The sequence below is a fragment of the Tympanuchus pallidicinctus genome, unplaced genomic scaffold (assembly GCF_026119805.1).
Source record: "Tympanuchus pallidicinctus isolate F22 unplaced genomic scaffold, pur_lepc_1.0 scaffold4, whole genome shotgun sequence".
Classification (NCBI taxonomy): domain Eukaryota; kingdom Metazoa; phylum Chordata; class Aves; order Galliformes; family Phasianidae; genus Tympanuchus; species Tympanuchus pallidicinctus.
This window is the reverse complement of record NW_026294758.1, coordinates 24,670,712-24,686,201: the sequence shown is the minus strand read 5'-3', so window position 1 is coordinate 24,686,201 and position 15,490 is coordinate 24,670,712. Positions and strand designations below refer to the sequence as shown.

The 15,490-nt window shown below is 36.8% G+C and overlaps 1 protein-coding gene across 7 annotated transcripts in view; it reads left to right on the top strand.

Moving 5' to 3' along the window:
• Positions 1-15,488, top strand: part of APC (APC regulator of WNT signaling pathway) — an 89,457-nt gene extending 73,969 nt beyond the window's left edge. For 6 of the 7 annotated variants that reach the window (XM_052700955.1, XM_052700954.1, XM_052700956.1 and 3 more), the window contains 7 exons: positions 1,583-1,961; positions 2,966-3,061; positions 3,855-3,994; positions 4,798-4,875; positions 6,059-6,175; positions 7,284-7,498; positions 8,002-15,488. In XM_052700955.1, coding sequence (XP_052556915.1) covers positions 1,583-1,961; positions 2,966-3,061; positions 3,855-3,994; positions 4,798-4,875; positions 6,059-6,175; positions 7,284-7,498; positions 8,002-14,566 — 7,590 coding nt within the window. In that variant the 3' untranslated portion in view covers positions 14,567-15,488. The remainder of the gene's footprint in view (positions 1-1,582; positions 1,962-2,965; positions 3,062-3,854; positions 3,995-4,797; positions 4,876-6,058; positions 6,176-7,283; positions 7,499-8,001) is intronic. The other variant, XM_052700957.1, reaches the window with a different exon arrangement.
• The last annotated feature ends 2 nt before the right edge of the window (positions 15,489-15,490 follow it).

The following is a 15,490-nucleotide window of genomic DNA, read 5'->3' as shown; positions in this document are numbered from 1 at the left end:
CAGCTTTATTCTCTGACAGAAGAATTATCTTTCAGATCTAAATTACTGCGGATTAAAGCTGCCACTTGAAATACTTGTCAAAAGGCATACATAAAGCATATTAAATTCACTGTCTTTTATGAATTCAAGCAGTTTGTTTTAATACTGCATATGAGCTTTTCCAGACCAAGGATTTCCAAATCAGGACACTGGGTTGTTAGAAGATAGGCTCCAAGGCTCAGTGGATTTTGCATGGGATCAATACACTTTCACAGACATCAAGACTTCCATTGTTCCAGCAGTCCTATGATATTTTAGGAGACACACGTTAGCAGATTTGCTGCTTAATCTATTCACTGCCATATAATTTTTGTATAACTGCGTATTTATACTTATCCCAGATACATTAGAATCTTTTGGGAAGAAACAAAATCATTCATTCGTCTACTAGCTAGTACAAAAATCTGACTTTTTGTAGAAAACTTGGTGTAGAATTCCAGAGTGTAATTTCTTTGTTAATACATTCTAAAGAAATGCCCACCATTTCCTTTGATAGTTTCTTTATGTTGTGCTGTGATTTTGAATTTTGCTGTTTTTCTTGGCTGTAGGAGTTCAGATAGAGTTCACGAGTTCTAGAGTTATTATCTCTACCATCTTCTACACTATGTTATTCTACTAAAAGCTCACTGAAGGAACCAAATGCAGTTCTCAATGTAAATCCACTAATGAAGAAAACAGAATGGGAAAGACAAATCAAACCATACATTGACCACAGATCAACAGAGGAATCCCTGAAGAATCAATCATGTTTTTTAATGTGAAAGTTTGTAGTTTTGAGTTAAATGTGTACTGTTTGGTTTGTACGGCTTTATTTAATTCTGTAACTGCTTTGTACACAGATAGTATGTAGTAAATGAGCATTTGTTTCCTTCTCTGATTTTACTTTGGTAAACTTGAAGAAAGTTTTAATTTAATTCTCCAGTTTTGCTTTTCTGTAAGTAACCTGGTCCATATGCAAGTCACTCGCAACAAAAAATAGTTGGTTAATTTGAAACACTTTTAAGTGAAAACTTGAGGATATATAGATGCAAGATATTTTACTTCACTGTAAAGCAGAAATTCATGTAATCACTCTTACCCTGTCTTGATACTTTTTTTAATGCCAACATAAGAAATAATTTTTCACTGAAGAGCATTTCTACATGAAAGTGCAATTCATACAAAATTTACTTTTTTAAGATAGAGTTAATTTTAAACACACTTTACATTTTCAAAGTAATATATTTTCATGATTGTTTATTTAATCATTTTGAGCAATGGAAAGTTAGAAGTCTTCACCATTATTCTTGCAGACTAATAACAGCTGCCTACAGTTACCGCCAACTTGTTCTAGCTATTTAGCCACGAAGTGAGACTTATTAGGTTAATAGATGGTGAAGTTGTAATAGCACTTAATTATTTCTAAATAGCACAGGCTCTCACACCATTAAATCGTTTGTTGCGGGTTGTTTTCCTCATGTGTACCATTCAGATTTCAGTTAACCTTATTTTACAATGTAGTTTTAAAATATAACTCTGTTTTTTGAAATCATTTGACCTACAGGTGGAAATGGTGTACTCACTGTTATCAATGCTTGGTACTCATGATAAAGATGACATGTCAAGAACATTGCTAGCAATGTCTAGCTCTCAAGACAGCTGCATAGCTATGCGTCAGTCTGGATGTCTTCCTCTTCTCATCCAGCTTTTACATGGCAACGATAAAGACTCTGTCTTGTTAGGGAACTCTCGTGGTAGTAAGGAGGCCCGTGCCAGAGCCAGTGCAGCGCTGCATAACATCATTCACTCCCAGCCTGATGATAAGCGAGGCAGACGGGAAATCCGCGTGCTCCATCTTTTGGAGCAGATCCGTGCTTACTGTGAAACATGTTGGGAATGGCAGGAAGCACATGAACAAGGCATGGACCAAGATAAAAACCCAAGTATGTTCTTTCAGCTTTATAAATTTTGATAAACAGCGAGTTTATAAAGAATACAGCTGACTTTAGCTTCTTGGTAAATGTACGTAAGGTTTGTGAAACATTTGGCTATCAGCATATATAGTATGTGTGACTGCATGTATAGATAGGCTTTTTATGTTGAGGTAGCATTAGGAAGTATCATCTATTATGGGTATGAAACTCTATTTATAAACTTGTTCTTTAAATTATAAGACTTTCAGATGCATTCTGAGTAATAACCCCAGTGTTTTACGTTGATGATCTGTGAATTAACAGTAAATTTCTACTTAGTGCTATTTTTCATGTCAGTGCATAATGCAGTCTATCTAAATAAATAAATAATCCCGAATTGTTCTTCATTCAGATGTATTCAGGAGATACACATTTCATTTAGAAGAGTTTAAAAAAGTCTCAATCTAGGCAATATTATGTGAATTATTATTTCTAATGCTGTACATGAAACTATTTCAGTATTAAAATACCACAGTAGTCGCAGTTCTCTCAGGACTTAACAACCGAAGAAACATTCATTTTAGATTATTTAATACTGCTGGAAGAGTTAACCTTACTGATTTATTTTTATTTTCACTAAGTTTTTTGTTTCTCAAAACTAACAAGGTTTTTGTTGTTGTTACTGTTATTTTTTGGTGTTTTGTCTGTCTGTTTGTTTGTTTGTTTGTTTTACCAGAAGTTACATTCTGTAACGCATACATTGATTCTCTCTAACTTCTTTTTTCTGCACCAACTATATTTCTAGTACATGTATGTCTTCTTGGTCGTATATAGATATATTCAGGCATCTTATGTATACGCATTTATTAGCAATATTAATAAGTATTTGTCTATTTGTGAGTTAAAAGGAAAAAACAAAATCCAAACAAAATTGCAGTTGATTTCTCTTTAAGTTTTGATTCTTTTTGAAAATCTTATGATTTTGACAAATTATACACTTAGAAAATACTAACTGCTACTTATTTCTGGATCAGTGCCTGCACCAGTTGATCATCAGATCTGTCCTGCAGTGTGTGTTTTAATGAAACTTTCATTTGATGAAGAACACAGGCATGCTATGAATGAGCTTGGTAAGACCAAATGTTTTTATCTGACTTCATTGAAAAGCTTGCTAGAAGTGCTGACATTCATTGCTTGTAAGGATTACTTCAGAGAATATGTAACTTTGTTCTACCATTGGTTCAAGCAAATCATACGTTCATTTCTGACCTCAAAGTGATTAATGCAGATTACATTAACTAGTCCATCACCCAGTGGACAGGTTATCTTTCAAGTTACTCTTTTATTTGACATTAATTCTGAATATTGAAAGAATATTATTATCGTGGAAGTTCTTGTGACTTTTAGAAGCACTGTCTTTACAGTGGAAGCCACTTTCTGAAGTATCTGTATTATAAGTAGATTCCTGTTCAGCAGCCTGTATTTTTTTATCCGTGCTCAGTCAGTTCTGTGCATGGAGGTTTCCTTTGCAATGTCTGTGTGAAAATATTCTGTGTACTTTTTCCTTAGAAAATAACATTAAGTAATAATGATTAATTGATAATTGTCAGATTTACTATATAACCTTTTGTGTTACTGGTGTGATATCATCAGTTGCAACTTTAGCTGAAATTAAAAGATAAGTATTTTTCTTCTTCATAAACACTTCTGTTCCCAGTTTCCCCCTCCTCCAGATCTCAATATCTTGTTAACAAAACTTTCAGCTTGTACAAACCATGTAATTTGAGATCCAGAGTCATCTGTTTAGAAGTTTATTTTATTTTCAGGGCCTTCCATTTTTCAGATGTTTAAGATGTTACGGCATTCTTGATATCAGGATTTAAATTTGTTGGCTTTTTTTTGTTTGTTTACTTGGCTTCTAAGGAGGTCTGCAAGCCATTGCTGAACTGCTGCAAGTGGACTGTGAAATGTATGGGCTTACAAATGATCATTATAGTGTCACATTGAGGAGGTATGCTGGAATGGCTCTGACAAACCTGACTTTTGGAGATGTAGCAAACAAGGTAAGAATAAACTTACAATAATTTCAGTTGATAGCTGTGTTTGAATTGCAGCTCTCAGACAGGTAAAGAAATCTTTGTGATAGGATATTGGATTTAGGCTCCAGGGAGAAATTTCAAACAAAAACAACTGCAGTTTTGCTTCATAGACAATGCCATATCAGACCCCATTTTGTCAGACTGTTCCTCTGCTGCCATCTGTCAGACATCAGCAACGTATAACAGAATATTGGAGGGAATGTTCAACCTCTACTGCCACACCACTGACTTCTTCCTCTAATGTCTGAGCCAACATAATAAAAAAGAAGCCATTGCTTCTGGAGTAGCCCTCACATTTTCTGCCCAGCTGACAACTAGTACAGTTCTAACACATCATTCATTTGTAAAGAATTTTTAATTGTACTTTGTCACAGGCAATTTCTAATGTAAGCCTTACAGTTTTTCACTAATTTATATATGCTTTAAAAGCTGTTCTTTAGATATCATAAATGTTGTGATTGTCCATTATATTATCCAAGGCATAGTAAAGAAAGCTTCTTAACTGGTAATGTTCCAGATCTGGTCCTAGGCCTGTTGTAAAAATTATAAAATTTATCACAATTCTACCACTTTGGATTTTCAAGAATAGAAACTGAATTAGTTTTCAGTAGTGGTGGACCAAATACTTGTTATTGCAAACAAATATTACTAAGCTTTTTTGAACTTCAGAGATGATCAGCTTAAAATATCAAAGTATTATGCACCAGTAAGCCATCTAATGTTGTCATAAAACTATATCTTTTCTATTTCCTTCTGATTCCTATCAGGCTACTTTATGTTCAATGAAGGGCTGCATGAGAGCTCTTGTAGCCCAACTGAAGTCTGAAAGTGAAGACTTACAGCAGGTAACAGTGAGACGAAATACTTCTTGTCTATTTCCACTAATTTGCAGCACTTCCATTTCACTACAGTAATTTGAAAGACAGTATTTCTGATCTCTTTCCTTAGTATTTACTTTCCTTCTATCTATTTGGCCTTGCTGTCACTTCTTTTTGTACTGGAATTCTGTCTTTGTCATGAAGTTACAAGGGTGCTGTTCACAGACAGCCTTTTTTTTTTTTCTCCTCACTTAGATTCTCTCTTTGAAATATGCTACATTCATTGTAGCCCGATTTTTCGTCATTAATTGCGTTGTCTTATCTGCACAAGAAACTTAGCACCTGTATTCATTCTGCAAATTATGAAGTACAGTTCTTGTAGTAAAATGCCCACCTGTTGGCCATACTGTTTTTTCATCAAAGTATATCCAACACATGGGCTGTAAAACTTTTATGACCCTGATCTGTTGATGGAAGTCCATATTTCAAGACAAGTTTAAACAATCCTGGATTCTCTAGTTTGCTAGTGACAGTGCTAATGGACTGAGGGTTTGTGCAATATTGAGATTCCGTCTGCAATAGTAGAAAGTAAATAATAGCAGAATAATAGTAGAAGAAGCTTTACTTCAAAAGAGAATGTACGTTTGACTTCACAAGGATGTTCTCTTAGTACATACATACCTGTTCTCCACAGCAGCGCCTAGAGAAACTTTCTGAGTTTCAGCAAAGTGGTGTGACACCTGAGTGTCTCTTCCAATGGCTCCTGCTTTGTAGAGAAAAATATCCTGAAATAAAGTCTGTAGTAAGTGCCTAGCGTGATACACAGACTTGAGAACACAGAACTGTATGTTTGTATGAAGCTTGTTTTAAATTATTAAATATGAAATTAATATAATATTGTAAGCAATATTATCTATTCTATTATCTTAGAATCAAAGTAACATTATATAATCATCACTAAACCACATCCCTTAGTGCCACTTTCACACATCTCTTAGGTACCTGTCAGGACAGGGACTCCACCACTTCCCTGCATAGTCCGTTCCAATGCTTGACTGCCCTGCCTGTGAAAAAATTCTTCCCGATGTCCAGTCTAAATCCCCTGCAACACAACTTGAGACCATTATATGTGCTTTTATATGTATATGAAATATACATATAGGTGTGTAAGCATACGTAGTAAAACATTTTTTTTTTTCATATTTTGCAGGTCATTGCAAGTGTGTTGAGGAACTTGTCCTGGCGTGCAGATGTAAACAGTAAAAAGACACTACGAGAAGTTGGGAGTGTGAAAGCACTGATGGAATGTGCTTTAGAAGTTAAGAAGGTACTGTATATATGTATATATATATGTATATGTATATGTATATATATATATGTGTGTGTGTGTGTGTGTATGTATGTACATATATATATATGTATATATGTATAAATGCCTATGAGATAAATTTTTGAGGCATTACATTTAATTTACACAAAATAAATATATTGTGGTCTTTTTTGACATAAGCAGTATGTCAAATGTTTAGAATGTTTCAAGTAACTTCAGAGTTTAAGTTACCTAAAGTTCTGTTAGAATTGGTAAATAGAATTGCTTTGAGTTAATGAAACATCAGATCATAAAATAATGCTGTTACCTCAAAACTGAAGGTATTTCTGTAATTTTATTTTTTGATGGTTGACAGTTTTTGATCTTCAGCTACATTGTTTCTTATAATTTTACAATTCAATAAAACCTCTTCTGACTTTAGTGAGTAGATAACTTCCACTTCTGTCATTTTCTAGATATACTCTTGGTATCCAGACAAGATTATATTCTATCCCAGAGTCCTCTGCTAGCTAATCTTCAAACCAGTTTACCATTATGGCAGCTAGCAAGTACTGTGGCTGATACTTCAAAAAATTTCTAGCAAGCAATAAATCCATTGCTGAGGGAAGGAGGGAAGCAAACAAAAGTTTGCCTGCACAGCTGTATGCCTTGGTTGATAAGTCAATCAGCCCAGAAAACAGAAATTGGAACATAAGTAACTCGTACTGTGAGGAAAAGCCAGAGAAATAAAGAGAGGCAGATATAGAAAAATAGAAAGAAAATATGCATTAGCATACAAGTGAGATTTCATCCAAAAAAAATCAAACAAAAATAAATTGTGCTGGTAACTGGAAAAACAAATTCTAAAACAAATTCCATGGTTAATGAATTTTATTTCTTTGCAAATGTATGTTAGAATTAATGAGGCTTTTTTTTTTTTTTTTTTTTTTTTTTTTCTAATCTATAGGCTATATTCATGCAGGTTTATTCTTGGTCCATCTTTGGATCATTGGGAATTAGAAAGAGATTTGTGACAAACTCCTTGTAGCTAACGTCAGTATTTCTGAGGTCTTTTGATCAATTCTTGAAAAACTTTTCTAATCCTGTCCCTTTGTTATTTTCCTAGGAATCAACCCTAAAAAGTGTCTTGAGTGCCTTATGGAATCTGTCAGCACACTGTACTGAGAACAAAGCCGATATATGTGCTGTTGATGGTGCTCTTGCATTTCTAGTTGGTACACTGACGTACCGGAGCCAAACAAACACACTTGCCATCATAGAAAGTGGAGGAGGAATACTAAGAAATGTTTCTAGCTTAATTGCTACTAATGAGGACCACAGGTGGGTATGCTACTTCTGAAAAAATGTAGTGATACTAAAAGCATGTTTAAAACACAGTTTGTACGCTGAGTCTTAATATGAATGCAGGTAGAGTAATATAAAATACAATAATTTGTAACGAATTAGCAGGCATTCCACTTAGGTAACAGAAATAAGCAAACAGATAAATATCTGCTGCTTATAGATGATGAATAGTAGTAGAGTCTTTTCATGGGAATAAAAGATTCGTAAGTCATTATCAGCCATAGGAAGCAATCTGGAAGGAGAAATATTTTCGAGAGGGTATGGTGGGAGTAACAATTTGTGTTTATAGTAGCATTTGATTAGCATTTAGATAGATTCCATAGGAGTAGAGAAAAAATAAGATAAATTTGCACTGGATAATTGTAACTATCCTTTTAAAGGATTAAATTGCTTGCAGTGTAGTAAGTTTTTAGTTTGTTTGTCTCTGATCTGTTGCAAATGTCACTTAATGATTTTTGTTTTCAATTACTTATTATCAGGCAAATCTTGCGAGAGAACAGTTGCTTACAAACCTTGTTACAACACTTGAAGTCACACAGTTTGACAATAGTCAGTAACGCATGTGGAACCCTGTGGAATCTTTCTGCACGAAATGCAAAGGATCAGGAGGCACTTTGGGACATGGGAGCGGTCAGCATGCTCAAAAATCTCATTCACTCAAAACACAAGATGATAGCAATGGGCAGTGCTGCAGCTCTAAGAAATCTCATGGCAAACAGGCCAGCAAAGTATAAGGATGCTAACATTATGTCTCCAGGATCAAGCTTACCATCTCTTCATGTTAGAAAACAAAAGGCACTGGAAGCAGAATTAGATGCACAACATTTATCAGAGACTTTTGACAATATTGATAATTTAAGCCCAAAAGCATCTCACCGTAATAAGCAGAGACATAAGCAGAATATGTACAGTGAGTATGTTTTGGACTCTAATCGTCATGATGATGGGGTATGCAGAACAGAGAGTTTTAGTACTGGTAACATGACTGTACTTTCTCCATATTTAAATTCTACAGTATTGCCTGGATCCTCTTCTTCTAGTAGAGGAAACATAGAAAATTGTCTGTCTGAGAAAGACAGAAGTCTTGATAGAGATCGAGCAGTAGGTTTAAATGCCTATCATCCAGCTACAGAGAACAGTGGAAACTCCTCTAAGAGAATAGGAATGCAAATTTCTACAGCTGCAGCTCAAATTGCCAAGGTTATGGAAGAAGTGACAAGCATGCATATTCCACAAGACGACAGAAGTTCCAGTTCCACTTCTGAAATGCACTGTTTGACAGAAGACAGAAATACCACAAGGAGAGCAGCCAGTGCCCATACACACTCAAATACATACTTTCCAAAATCTGAGAATTCAAGCAGGCCATGTCCTGTGCCTTACACAAAAATGGAATACAAAAGAGCATCAAATGACAGCTTAAATAGTGTCAGCAGCAGTGATGGCTATGGTAAAAGAGGCCAAATGAAACCTTCCATTGAATCTTACTCTGAGGATGATGAAAGTAAATTTTGTAGTTATGGGCAATATCCAGCTGACTTGGCACATAAGATACATAGTGCAAATCACATGGATGACAATGATGGAGAACTAGACACTCCTATTAACTATAGTCTTAAATATTCAGATGAACAGTTAAATTCTGGAAGGCAGAGTCCTTCTCAGAATGAAAGATGGGCAAGGCCTAAGCATATAATAGATGATGAAATGAAACAAAATGACCAAAGGCAGTCAAGGAGCCAAAGTACAACATACCCTGTGTACACTGAAAGTGGAGATGATAAACACATGAAATATCAATCACCTTTTGGACAACAAGACTGTGTTCCTTCATTTAGATCAAGAGGATCCAATGGTTCAGATCAGAACAGAGTAGGGTCAACTCTTGGAATCAATCAGAAAGTAAATCAGTCCTTGTGCCAGGTCGATGATTATGATGATGATAAGCCAACCAACTACAGTGAACGCTATTCTGAGGAGGAACAGCATGAAGAAGAAGACAGACCAACCAATTACAGCATAAAGTACAATGAAGAGGAACATCATGTTGATCAACCCATTGATTATAGTCTGAAGTATACAACAGAAGTTCCTCCCTCTTCTCAGAAGCCATCTTTTACTTTTTCAAAGACTTCTTCGGTGCAGAGCACTAAAACTGACCATATTTCCTCAAGCAATGGAAATACATCAGCCCCTTCAGCTGGTTCAAAGAGGCAGAATCAGCTTCATCCAAGTTCTGCACAGAGCAGAGGCAGTCATGCTCAAAAGACCGCCTCCTGTAAGACTCCTTCCATTAATCAGGAAACTATACAAACTTATTGTGTGGAAGATACACCAATATGTTTTTCAAGGTGTAGCTCTTTGTCATCTTTGTCATCAGCTGAAGATGAAATAGGGCGTGATCAATCCACACGTGTGACTGATACTAATAATACACTACAGATAGCAGAACTGAAAGAAAACAGTGGGGCTCTATCTACAGAAGCTGCAGTAAGTGAAATCACATCAACATCACAACATATCAGAACAAAATCCAGTAGGCTTCCAACTTCCAGTTTATCACCTTCTGATTCCTCCAGACATAAAGCTGTTGAATTTTCTTCAGGTGCCAAATCTCCCTCAAAGAGTGGTGCACAGACTCCTAAAAGCCCACCGGAACATTATGTACAGGAAACTCCTCTCATGTTCAGTAGATGTACTTCTGTAAGTTCCCTGGATAGTTTTGAAAGCCGTTCAATTGCTAGTTCAGTTCAAAGTGAGCCTTGCAGTGGAATGGTGAGTGGTATTATAAGTCCAAGTGATCTTCCAGACAGCCCAGGACAAACAATGCCTCCAAGCAGAAGTAAAACACCACCCCCTGCTCAAGGAGTTCAGGTGAAAAGAGATGTAGCTAAAGGTAAAGTACCTAGTGCAGAAAAGAGAGAGCCTGGTCCTAGACAAGCAGCTGTAAATGCAGCAGTTCAGAGAGTTCAGGTACTGCCAGAGGCTGATACGCTATTACATTTTGCCACAGAAAGTACCCCAGATGGGTTTTCTTGCTCTTCTAGCCTGAGTGCTCTGAGTCTTGATGAGCCATTTATACAGAAAGATGTAGAGTTAAGAATAATGCCTCCTGTACATGAAAATGAACATGGAAATGAAGCAGAGCCTGAACAGTCAGATGATACAAAGGATAACCAAGAGGATAAAGCAGAGAAGCCTTCTGAAGCAGAAAAAGACATTCTGGATGATTCTGATGATGATGATATTGAAATACTGGAAGAATGTATTATTTCTGCAATGCCTACAAAGTCTTCACGTAAAGCCAAAAAGCCTTCTCAATCATCTGCTCCAAAAATACCTCCTCCTGTAGCCAGAAAGCCAAGCCAGCTGCCAGTTTATAAACTTCTGCCTTCCCAAAGCCGATTGCAATCCCAAAAGCATGTGAGTTTTACACCAGGAGATGATATGCCACGAGTATATTGTGTTGAGGGTACACCAATAAATTTTTCAACAGCTACATCTTTGAGTGATCTCACAATAGAATCACCACCAAATGAGTTGGCCAATGTAGACAGTGTGGGTACAGGGGCAGAGTCAGGGGAATTTGAGAAGAGGGATACTATTCCTACAGAAGGTAGAAGTACAGATGATGCTCAGAAAGTAAAAAGCATAAGTGTGAGTGGCCCAGGACTGGATGATGACAAAACAGAAGAGGGTGATATTCTGGCTGAGTGCATTAACTCAGCTATGCCAAAAGGTAAAAGTCACAAACCTTTTAGAGTGAAGAAAATAATGGATCAAATCCAACAAGCATCTACATCTTTAAATAACAAAAATCAATCAGAAACTGAGAAAAAGAAGCCAACATCACCAGTAAAGCCTGTTCCCCAAAATAGTGAATATAGAGCACGTGTAAGAAAAAACACAGAGTCTAAAAGCCAAATTAATAATGAAAGAAGCTATCCAGAGAACAGAGATACAAAGAAACAGAATCTTAAAAATAATTCTAGAGATTTTAATGACAAACTTTCAAATAATGAGGAGCGTGTAAGAGGAAGCTTTACATTTGATTCCCCTCATCATTACACACCTATTGAGGGAACTCCGTATTGTTTTTCACGCAATGATTCGTTAAGTTCTTTGGATTTTGATGATGATGATGTTGACCTTTCAAGGGAAAAGGCAGAATTAAGAAAAGGAAAAGAAGCAAAGGAAATAGAAACTAAAGACTGCCCTAATGTGGAACAGCCTTCAAGTCAGCAACCAAGTAATAGGACACAAGTTTGCCAAAAACACCCAACAAGCAGAAGCCAGTCTAAAACTTTCTGTCAGCCAAATAAAGATATTCCAGACAGAGGGGCAGCTACGGATGAGAAGATGCAGAATTTTGCTATCGAAAACACACCTGTTTGTTTTTCTCGCAATTCATCTCTTAGTTCCCTTAGTGATATTGATCAAGAAAACAATAACAACAAAGAAGAAGAACCAGTGAAGCGAACTGAGGCTCCTGATTCACAGATAGAATCCAACAGACCACAGACTTCTGGTTATGCACCTAAATCATTTCATGTTGAAGACACACCAGTATGTTTCTCTAGAAATAGCTCTCTGAGTTCTCTAAGTATTGACTCAGAAGATGATCTTTTGCAGGAATGCATTAGTTCTGCCATGCCTAAAAAGAAAAAACCATCAAGAATAAAGAGTGAAAGTGAAAAAAGTAATTCCAGAAATGTAGGTGGTATGCTGGCAGAAGATTTAACACTGGATTTGAGAGAGATACAGAGGCCAGATTCAGAACATGGTTTTTCACCCGATTCAGAAAACTTTGATTGGAAAGCTATACAGGAAGGTGCAAATTCTATAGTTAGTAGCCTGCATCAAGCTGCAGCTGCTGCATCACTATCTAGACAAGCTTCATCAGACTCTGATTCTATCCTTTCACTAAAATCTGGTATTTCTCTGGGATCACCATTCCATCTTACCCCGGACCAAGAAGAGAAACCTTTTACTAGTAATAAAGGTCCACGAATTCTTAAGCCAGGAGAGAAAAGTACACTGGAATCTAAAAAAGTAGAATCCGAAAGTAAGGGAATCAAAGGAGGGAAAAGAGTATATAAAAGTATAATTACAGGAAAAGCTCGCTCCAATTCAGAAGTTTCAAGTCAGTTAAAGCAACCACAACAAAGTGTGCCTTCGATTTCACGTGGCAGGACAATGATTCATATTCCGGGAGTTCGAAATAGTTCTTCAAGTACTAGTCCTGTTTCCAAAAAAGGCCCCCCATTCAAAAACACAAATTCCAAGAGTCCCAGTGAAGGCCAGAGTTCAGCTAGTTCCCCAAGAGGAGTCAAGTCATCAGTAAAACCTGAGCCAGCTCCTGTAACTAGGCAGCTGTCAGGGTTGAACCAGAGTGGATCAAGTAAAGGACCTTCTAGATCAGGATCTAGAGACTCCACTCCTTCTAGACCTCAACAGCAGCCATTGAGCAGGCCTCTGCAATCTCCAGGCCGAAACTCAATTTCCCCAGGAAGAAATGGTATAAGTCCTCCCAACAAACTGTCTCAGTTGCCAAGAACATCATCTCCTAGCACTGCTTCAACTAAATCTTCAAGTTCAGGTAGAATGTCATATACATCACCAGGCAGGCAGATGAGCCAGCAAAACCTTACAAAGCAAACTGCCTTAACTAAGAATACCAGTAGCATTCCGAGAAGTGAGTCTGCTTCCAAAGGATTGAATCAAATTCTTGGTAGTGGTGCATCAAACAAAAAGACTGACTTATCCAGAATGTCATCAGCAAAATCTAGCGGAAGTGAATCTGACAGGTCTGAGAGGCCTGTTCTTGTTCGCCAGTCAACTTTTATTAAAGAAGCTCCGAGCCCAACTCTAAGACGTAAATTGGAAGAGTCTGCTTCATTTGAATCTCTGTCTCCTTCCAGACCAGATTCTCCCACAAGATCCCAACTACAGACTCCAGTTTTAAGTCCCTCACTTCCTGATATGTCTTTATCCACTCATTCAACTGCCCAAACTAGTGGCTGGCGAAAATTACCCCCTAATCTGAGCCCTTCTGTAGAATATGATGGGAGACCAGCAAAACGTCATGATATAACGCGTTCTCATTCTGAGAGTCCATCTAGATTGCCAATCAACAGATCAGGAACATGGAAACGTGAACATAGTAAGCATTCCTCATCACTTCCTCGTGTAAGCACTTGGAGAAGAACTGGAAGTTCTTCCTCAATTCTGTCAGCTTCTTCAGAATCCAGTGAAAAGGCAAAAAGTGAAGATGAAAAGCAACATGGAAGTTCTCTTTCTGGGCAGAAGCAAAGTAAAGAAAGCCAAGCACCAGCAAAAGGTACTTGGAGAAAAATAAAAGAAAATGAAATCCCCCAAATAATGAATGATCCTCAGCATCCTTCCTCGAGTGCCACAAGTAGCTCTGATTCCAAAACTCTAATTTATCAGATGGCACCAGCTGTCTCTAAGACTGAGGATGTTTGGGTGAGGATTGAGGACTGCCCAATTAACAATCCTCGATCTGGAAGGTCCCCAACTGGAAATACTCCTCCTGTTATTGACAGTATTTCAGAGAAGGGGGTTGTGAATGGCAAAGATTCTAAAGAAATTCAAGAAAAACAAAATCCAGGGAATGGAAGTGTTCCTGTTCGTACCATTGGTTTAGAAAATCGTCTGAACTCTTTCTTTCAGATGGACAGTCCAGACAAGAAAGGCAATGAAACAAAACCTCTGCAGACCAATCCTGTTCCTGCACCAGAAAACAACGAAAGTACTGTGAGCGAGCGTACACCATTCAGTTCCAGTAGTTCAAGCAAACATAGCTCTCCGATTGGTGCTGTTGCAGCAAGAGTAACTCCTTTCAATTACAATCCAAGCCGTAGGAAGAGTAGTGTGGACAATAGTTCAGCTCGGCCATCCCAGATACCAACACCAGTAAATAACAGCACAAAGAAACGTGACTCAAAGTCTGAAAATACAGACTCCAGTGGAACTCAGAGTCCCAAACGTCATTCTGGCTCTTACCTGGTGACTTCTGTTTAAATACATCAAAAAATAAAACTGATGTATTAAACACAGCAGCTACTTAGAAGTTTTATTTCAAATGAAACTTCAAATGATGGGGATTGATTTTTTTGTTTGTTCGTTTGTTTGTTTTTGTAAATAGGTTTGATTCTTGTTAGAGAGTCCTTGTTCTGGAAGCCATATTTGATAGTATACTTTGTCTTCACTGGTAATATTTTGGAGGAAAATGTGATTGACAGTTTGAAATAAAATTGCTAATGCAAGTATATTTGTACAGTATGTTTAACATGTATTTAATTAGCATCCCATCCCATAATCCTTTAAATATTGCTTGTCTTGAAATCATTGAACATTGCATATAGAGATGATGGAGTCATACTGCTTTATCAATCATTTCTAGACTACAGACTGACTAAACTACATCAGGGAAGAACTGGTATTATTTATGCAAAAAAATATACTCAGTTTTAGTATTTGTGAGTCCATCTAACCCAGTAATTAATCATGTGGCTGTGAAATTCACAGTAATATTGTTTCTGCTGAACAAGCATTCCCAGCCTGCTTTTCTGCATGAATGGAACTGACGGTTATTTTCTGAAGTAACGATAACATTTGTGGTCACATAATGTGCATAGATAGGTATGGTGTAACGATTTACACTTTCTTTATGCCCTGGGGAAAAGAAAAAAATATATAGAAAAAAAAGAAAAACTGTGTAACTGTAAAACCTTGACCGAAATTACTTTACCTGAACTAGATTTCATCTCCAAGTAGGTAGATTTTTTTTTTTTTTTTTTTTCCCTTCATTTTTGCTATGCTGTAACTTGCTGTATATTCTGGTATTTGAGGTGAGATGGCTGCTCTTTATTAATGAGACATGGATGATGTCTCAACAGAGACTAAAATGAACATTTCAGAATAAATTATTACTATATGTAAATC